Below are 8958 nucleotides of genomic sequence, written 5' to 3'. Positions count from 1 at the left end.
AGGTTATGTATGACTACAGAAAATGAAGGTCAGACTATCAGTGTGTAATGTCTAGGTGTTTCAAGCAAAGAAAGGTGCTTGGGTAAAGCATATATTAAATACTCTTTATATCGCCACCAACTTATCTGATTAGCATTAAGGGTTGCCAAAGTACATGCTCAATAATATATACAACTTTCCCTCCCAGGCATAGTTATTTTGTAAATGAAGGAAAAGATCTGAAAACTGTATGTGTGTGTGTGTGTGGAGGGGGGGGGGTTGTCTCACCATAAGGGAGATTTTCAGAGTAGCATCTGGAAATCCTATTAACCGTCACGAATGTCCCCACAGTAACCAACACAAATAATTCAAACTGTTTGTGCTAACATTTAAGGTGTGCCTCTAAGCTTTCTAAATAGTTTGTATTTAAAAAACTCAGATTCTCTTAATTCCCAGAAAAGCTTAAACACATACATGAAGCAAGTTCAACTGCTTATTAACAAGTTTGAACTGACAGACTAGTCTTGGGCTAGTCTAATCGAATAATGGAAAATTTGAAAGTCACTCTTACAACGTACTTACGACCCAAAATGAGCACGATTTTTTTTTTCTTTCGGTAAAAAAATCAAGAGGTTGTATAAAATAAAATGAAAGTCTCGCATTCATGTAAAATAAAAATGAGATACTCTGTATATCTTTTTTTATTATTTTTTAACTTTTGCAATGCTCAGTGAACTGTTCTTATGCATAGGGATATCTGTGTCGTGGTCATCGCAGGGATTGAACCTCGAAATTTAGCACTGTAAGTCCTAGCTTACTTCTGAGCTACTCAATGAACTGCATTATACTTATAGCATCTAAAAGTTATGTTCGCTGTAATGTATTTTAATCTCCAACCAGTAATATGCTTTGTACTTCACTCTCTGCCTCTGAAGGAAGTCATTTCCCAAAATGAAAAAAAACAAAAACTTTTCTGCCGACCTTTAAGAGCGACCTTTATTTACTTGTAAATATTTATCTGATATGGAAGCTGATAATATAACATTCTAAGAAGCTATAATTTTATTTACCTTTCATACAAGTATTATTCCTATGATTTGTTTGTTGTTAAACACAAAGATGGGCTATGTGTGATGTGCCCACCGCGGGTACCGAAACCAGGCTTATCGAGAGCTGAGATGAGCTAGAAAGCTCACAGTGATAAAGAAAAGGCAAAAATACAGCATATATTTTATGTATAAATTCAGTATATTTTAAATTGATTTTTGTTTACATGGCCACACTTTCTAGGATCTTCTACCCAACTTTAGAGATTCCTTAGGCCCTTGGGGGCCCCGGTGGAGAATCCCTAGCTCTCCGACCCTCTTGACAGGCCTGATCGAAACCCGAGTTTTATCGTTATAAGACCTCAGACATACCGCTGAGCCTAAATGGTTCTGATACACATCACGTGAAGCTAAAATATATGGATGGATATTGTTTTCCAATACAAAATAAAACTAAGACAAAAAGCTTAAAAATGAAATGTAAAAACACATGATTATGTTTCAATGCCTAGTACACATGTGAGAAAAAACCTAAAACTTGTAATATTTGTAGATGGAATGCAAAGCACTATACAAAATGGTGGCGCTACGTTTGAATATGCCTAGGCCTATAATAAAATATTTTATGTATTAAATTTACTTGAGACAAGCTCATTACGTACCATCCAAGTCATCCCATAAGGCTTCTGTTGAAACAGGTTGAAGATCGTAGTAGAACCTTGCTAACCCTTTCTGAATTGTATTAAAGACCATCACCGCTTCCACATACAGCGCCACCTGGCCGTGGTAGGAATTAAAACATCGTAAGAGTTCTGGGTGTTTTTTATCAGTTTTACTATATAATAAATGTAGTCTTCTGTGTCCTTCCACGTAAATTTGGATGCCTTTGAAATTTTTACTAACCCGCAAACAACCACGAAATTCTTTCCCGGAAGTTCCATGACGTAAAACGACTCTCAGCGCCCCTCGCGGATACTTCCATTCAATACGACCTTGCGCGCATCGTAGATACACAGCCTGGACTCCCCGTTCGCCTTGAGTTAGTCCACTGAAAATTTAAAAGTAACAATAAAACAAAAATATACGCATTAATCCAGTTCTTAAACAACAAAATATTTCCATTATGGAAAGACTGAAACAATGAGTTTAAATATATAAGACTCTTCTGCCATTTTCTACTAGAACACACACAATGATCCATCGACAATCTAGCTTCTAAAATGGAATATCTTGTTAAGCAACATAACGAGAAAAGTACTCTAGATGATTGAATAAGCTAGAATTGTTATCTGTTCTTTGAGTAAAACCCTAACAAGAAGAGGAAGAGTTAAATCATGTTTAATCGCAATTGGTATTAAAAACACTAATGAAACCATAAAACTGAATAAGTGTTCACCAATAATGTTGAAGATGTGGACAACCAGACATCACTTCTGAACTATTCACGAGTATCAGTTGTTTGGAAGTTTAGTCCTTGAGAGGGGTTAAAAAAGATGGAAATATCAGGATTACAGAGCAGGGCTAATGGGCGGGATGGAGGAAGAACTGCCCATGCTAACTCCTTTATTGCAGCCGTTACATGATGAAATAACAAGGGGCGTGACACTTTCATATTGTAGATAACCTCCTAACAGTTCAACACATTGTCATTCGCTGGACGCAATTTACTCTTTTCTGTCAAAAGGGGGGGGGGGAGAAAATCAAATCTTAACACCCTCTAACCATTAATAGTCTATATGATTTAAATAAGTTTGTTTACGATGAGATTATAAGTTAAATTATGTTCTTAATATTTCTGTGGGAACAATCGGATTGATTAAACAAATTGATTGTGGGTCCAAGAACTTGTTGAGAACAGTGTTTCTAATAACTTATGAATCATATAAAAAATTAAACAAAAATAGCATCAATATTGCGATTACTCTACTAGTTACTGTTGGTTTCAGAATCTACGCGCAAAGCTACTCAAAGGCCTATCTGCCAACAGTAGTCCTTAATTTTGAACTCAAAAACTAGAGGGAAGGCAGCTAATTAACAGTATCTAATACCAAATCTTGGGCTACTCTTGTTCGACTGAACAATGGGATTTGACCGTCACTCTTATTACGCACCCACGACCCTAAAGTGCAGAGCGCATTTTTGTTTCAATAGGCTACGCACCACGAATTCTCGAATTTACAGTCCGGGCCTGTGCTAACAATTAGGACACGCCTGGCCATTTTACAGAGAAAATGGTTGATTTCGCAATTTTTTTTTAACCACTTCAGTCATCTGAGGGTTAAATATTTCACAACGTTCGTATTATATGCTGTCATATGTTTAGAAGATACTTTAGTGAATTGATTGACCATATCATAAAAAGGGAACAGGAATTATCTCTACGTAATTAAACATTTTTGGTAATGACCCCCAATGGCTCAGCGATAAGTGTGGGGTCTTATAACGCTACAAAGTGGGTTTCGATAGCCACGGAAGCCAGAACACAAATTGTTTGTTTGTAGTTATGCGCAAAGCTACACAATGGGCTATCTGTGCTCTGCCCACCACGGATATCGAAATCCGGTTTCTACCGTTGTAAGTCCGCAGATATGCCGTTGTGCCACTGGGGGGCGAGAACACAAATACCCCATTGTATACTTTTAGGCAACAAAAATAACTTGATAATAATAGTTCACACGAAATTTATATATATTTTTTGGGATTTGGTTAAACTAGAAAGCATGAATATATGTTTACCAACCTTTTAGTGAAAAAAAGACTTTTTTCTTACTCGTCTGTTATAAGTAGTATAAAGGTATCAAAGCTCCATAAACTTTTCCCCAGAATTACGTATTACACATGCAATATTTCGTTTACTTTCACCCATATATTCCATATACACTATACTATTGTATTGTGTACATAAGTATGTTTGTTTGTTTTTGAATTTCGCGCAAAGCTACACGGGGGCTGTCTGCGCTAGCCGTCCATAATTTAGGAGTGTAAGATTAGGGGATTTGTTTGTTTGTTATGAATTTCGCGCAAAGCTACACGAGGGCTGTCTGCGCTAGCCGTCCCTAAGTTAGCAGTGTAAGATTAGGGGGTTTGTTTGTTTGTTATGAATTTCGCGCAAAGCTACACGAGGGCTATCTGCGCTAACCGTCCCTAATTTAGCAGTGTAAGACTAGAGGGAAGGCAGCTAGTCATCACCACCCACCGCTAACTCTTGGGCTACTCTTTTTACCGACGAATAGTGGGATTTACCGTTACATTATAACGCTCCCACGGCTGAAAGGGCGAGCATGTTTGGTGTGACGGGGATTCGAACCCGCGACCCTCAGATTGCGAGTCGAGCGCCCTAACCACCTGGCCATGCCGGGCCTGTGTACATAAGTAAAACCTAAAACCAGCACAACCTTTTGCTCATAACAAAACACTTACTAAGTATTTAGTTTTAAAAATATTATTAGTTTATATAATAGCTTCTGAAACATGTTTCTTATAGGTCTCACATAGGTGCACCTGGTTTACAATACACTACATTAACTAATTAAAAATCACAACATAAATTTTGCCGGAAAAATTCTGACAGATTTGTAAAATTAAATTTACACTGCGGGAATACAACAATTCAAGTATATATATTTTTACACATTACGAATTACGTCTGAACCATTGGTTGAACCCGTTTACTTTATGTCATAAATATCCACAGTACTAGAAGTTACGTAACCCAACTCTGCCTTCTTTTGTTGAAGAAACTCCGAGAACAACTGAAACTTTGGATCTAAATAATTCATTTTTGGCAACCGTACTAGAACATTTTAAATACGATAATGGTCACTTTTCATAAAAGTTAGATTTACTCGACTTCTGTTCTAGCCCCCCCCCCCCCCCTGTGGCACAGCGGTATGTCTGCGGACTTACAACGATACCTGTGGTGAGGAAAAAAAACAGAAAACCCTTTGTGTAGCTTTGTGCTTAACTGCAAACAAAACCTTCTTGTCTAAGTTTAAACAAACATTGAATTCAACGCCAACGATGAAAAATTAAAATTTACACGACTGTCCTTCGTACACACGAAAAAGTGAAATATTTTAACTTCACACGATTCGATTAGACAGACAAAACAAAGGTATCAAAACTTTGTTTAGTAAAAAAAATAACTCCTAATTTAAACATTTAATTTACATTCAGTGTGATATGATATTCTTACCATCAAATGCCAGCATCTCATAGTTTAAAGGTTTATTATACTGTGCTCTATTAGTGATTCCCCCTCTTATACTGATTACGTCATCCCGGAGTTTAAATAAATAGAGATGATGTTCCCATTTACATTCAGTGTGATATGATATTCTTACCATCAAATGCCAGCATCTCATAGTTTAAAGGTTTATTATGCTGTGCTCTATTAGTGATTCCCCCTCTTATACTGATTACGTCATCCCGGAGTTTAAATAAACAGAGATGATGTTCCCGCAAATTACTGCCTTGGGGTCTAATTCAAGGTTTTGGAGCACATGGTTGTAGCAATGTCGGACATTGTACAAGATAAAGAAGAGTAAAGCATCATACACATTGTTGGAAAGTACTCATTTCTCGTGCCTTCTCTTTACTAACTTCTACGGTGACGACACCTAAAGTTTGATTTCTTAGTTGAGATTAAATCAGTTACGACCATTTAGTTTTAGTTCACCAATCATGTTATTAACCAACATCCAAAAGCAAGGCCGTCTCGCTAGTATCGAAATGGCCTTGCCAAGTATTCTAAAGTTTTGAAAGATGGACATAGAGATACTCCCAGCACCCTCCCCTACCCCTTCTGTCTTGTTACCAAAAGGTCTTACATATAGCAGTGAAACCACAAAAGCCTTCTCTAAAGGTAAGGAAAAGAAACCGATTATTCTTTTCGATAGAGATTTGCGTATTTTCCTTAACAGATCGATTCGAAGTTTAATTTTTAAAAAACATCGAAGTTAATCGATTATACAAGCATCACCAAGGTAACGTAACTGTTGATTAAACTAAATAACTGTTCACAAAAGTATCAATACTTTAAAGCTTAAACGTTCAAGTACTTTTAGTCCTTTATCGAAGTATAATGACGCAAAAATGTATCTGTTGAACTCAATACTGGATTTGTTAAAACAGATTGGTGTAGGTATAGCATATATACTTGTGAAATTAAACGCTAGGGTTTTGAGTTGAAAGCTTTAGCAACTCAACACTCCAATCCAGGTTTAAACACAATCCAGTAACTCCACCAACACTTGTTTAATCACAATCCAGTAACTCCACCAACACTTGTTTAATCACAATCCAGTAATTCCACCAACACTTGTTTAAACGCAATTCAATAACTACATTAACACTTGCTTAAACACAATCAAATAACTCCACTAACACTCGTTTAAACACAATCAAATAACTCCACTAACACTCGTTTAAACACAATCCAGTAACTCCACCAACACTTGTTTAATCACAATCCAGTAACTCCACCAACACTTGTTTAAACGCAATTCAATAACTACATTAACACTTGCTTAAACACAATCAAATAACTCCACTAACACTCGTTTAAACACAATCAAATTACTCCACTAACACTCGTTTAAACACAATCAAATAACTCCACTAACACTCGTTTAAACGCAATTCAATAACTACATTAACACTTGCTTAAACACAATCAAATAACTCCACTAACACTCGTTTAAACACAATCAAATTACTCCACTAACACTCGTTTAAACACAATCAAATTACTCCACTAACACTCGTTTAAACACAATCAAATAACTCCACTAACACTCGTTTAAACACAATCCAATAACTCTACTAACACTTGTTTAATCACAATCCAGTAACTCCACCAACACTTGTTTAAACGCAATTCAATAACTCCACTAACACTCGTTTAAACACAATCAAATAACTCCACTAACACTTGTTCAAACACAATCAAATTACTCCACTAACACTCGTTTAAACACAATCAAATAACTCCACTAACACTCGTTTAAACACAATCAAATAACTCCACTAACACTTGTTTAAACACAATTCAATAACTCCACTAACACTTGTTTAAACACAATTCAATAACTCCACTAACACTCGTTTAAACACAATCCAATAACTCCACTAACACTCGTTTAAACACAATCAAATAACTCCACTAACACTCGTTTAAACACAATTCAATAACTCCACTGACACTTGTTTAAACACAATTCAACAACTCCACTAACACTTGTCTAAACACATTCCAGTACTCCACTAACATATGCACAGACCATAGATATTATTGACATTCATGTGCTGCTTAAGACTCGGAATTACAACATCAGATTAATCAACCTTGTCATAACATTAATACAGTGTGATTGGAATTATATTATTATACATTCTTCTAATTCTTGAAAATCTCTAAGGGACTAGATGTGAAATATAGTGTTTAAAAATATAATAGGCCTAATACTAATGTCTTACGACAAGTACAGTTACATATAATCATGCTTCGCAAACTTGTAAAAGGCGATTACACCACAAAAATAAATTAATTGTCCTATGCATTGTGTGTACTTGGTATTTTATTAGAACGTTACAATAAAAGAAAAATTGTAATACAACATTTGCTTTGGAGATACCAGTACTCGAATAACGTGTAATAAACGATAAATACACACACACACACACACTTTTTATTATAAGGATACAGGTCTTCAAAATAACAGTTATCGTTCACGAAAACTCTATTGTGGTTTGTAAAGAACCTCATCAAGTAATGATATATATACACTTAAATAAGCTACAAAATCCTAGTAACAGATATACATTCTGAAACATGTTTTACAAAACATGTCTAATCAAAATGAGCAGACCACACAAACGCGCTTATGAGACGTGTACACCTAGAGTTAAAGCAATATATTCTTAATACCATTGAACAGTAAAAACGAACGTCATGACTATAGGCTTCAGAACATGGGGCCAATCCCCATCCCCATTTCCAATACAGAAGAGGAACAAACATTCACTTCGCCCTCCCATCGACTTCGATAGACTCACGATTTCCAACACAAGGTCTCACAATAAACACAAACATTTTACATTGAATTTGGAAAATGTAGTCAAAAGAGTTGAAAAGATACAGAGATTTAAAACTGTCCATGTAAAAAAAAAAATTTCCAGTTAGGCTTACACTGCTTATTTTCACATAAGTATTTTTCTCTGATCTCTCACTATGTACAAAATAAGCCTAAAATTACCATCTATTAAAAAATGCCTAGGCAGCATGCCCTCCCCCTGTTTCACTCTGTACCTCCGGCAGAACCGTTTTTGATAAGCTTGATTTACTTCCTTTCATATACATTTTATCTTCGACACCTGTGTTCACAATATTTATAAATATAGAACAATAATTAACGAAACCTCAACCTCTTTGGAGTTTACTACATCCATCACTAAAAGTGTTTGTGTATTTTCTAATGACAAACTCCGTGACGTGTCAAGTACAAATAGATGACACAATTCACTTGTACTTTTCATAAACGAAAAATTGTCGTTTGTCCCGCCATTAAGTACAACTAGCGTGCTTCACCCCACGTGCAACAGCAAACTGCCAAAACAAACAAAGCATACTTTGCGCGTGAATCATCGTAAAGTCATGGGAGAAGAATCATATGATTCGTTGGAGGCGGTTATTACACTCTGATTCATTGATAATTACGCGTAATAAAAACACATTTTTCTATGCAAATATATTACGAGTGTTATAAATATATATATATATATGTCTGCTTTTTTAGCATTTCTAGAGTTTTATTTTTTAACAAGCAAGTTTAAAATCACAATCTTCGTATTCCAGTGAAAAGAACCAGAAATTCAACTGATTTATTTGACCTGAAATAAAGTTTGTTTGTTTGTTTGTTTTTGAATTTCGCGC

At 35.7% G+C, this 8958-nt stretch overlaps 1 protein-coding gene across 2 annotated transcripts in view; it reads right to left on the bottom strand.

Annotated features, from left to right (window-relative positions):
• The window catches only part of LOC106478817 (meteorin-like protein), a 66858-nt gene that overhangs the window by 15278 nt on the left and 42622 nt on the right, over positions 1–8958 (bottom strand). For both annotated transcript variants that reach the window (XM_022382496.1, XM_013939388.2), the window contains one exon: positions 1688–2073. In XM_022382496.1, coding sequence (XP_022238204.1) covers positions 1688–2073 — 386 coding nt within the window. The remainder of the gene's footprint in view (positions 1–1687; positions 2074–8958) is intronic.

This window comes from Limulus polyphemus, unplaced genomic scaffold (assembly GCF_000517525.1).
Source record: "Limulus polyphemus unplaced genomic scaffold, Limulus_polyphemus-2.1.2 Scaffold253, whole genome shotgun sequence".
Taxonomy (NCBI): Eukaryota; Metazoa; Arthropoda; class Merostomata; order Xiphosura; family Limulidae; genus Limulus; species Limulus polyphemus.
Note: the sequence above shows the minus strand (reverse complement) of the source record. Positions and strands in the feature narration are given on the sequence as shown.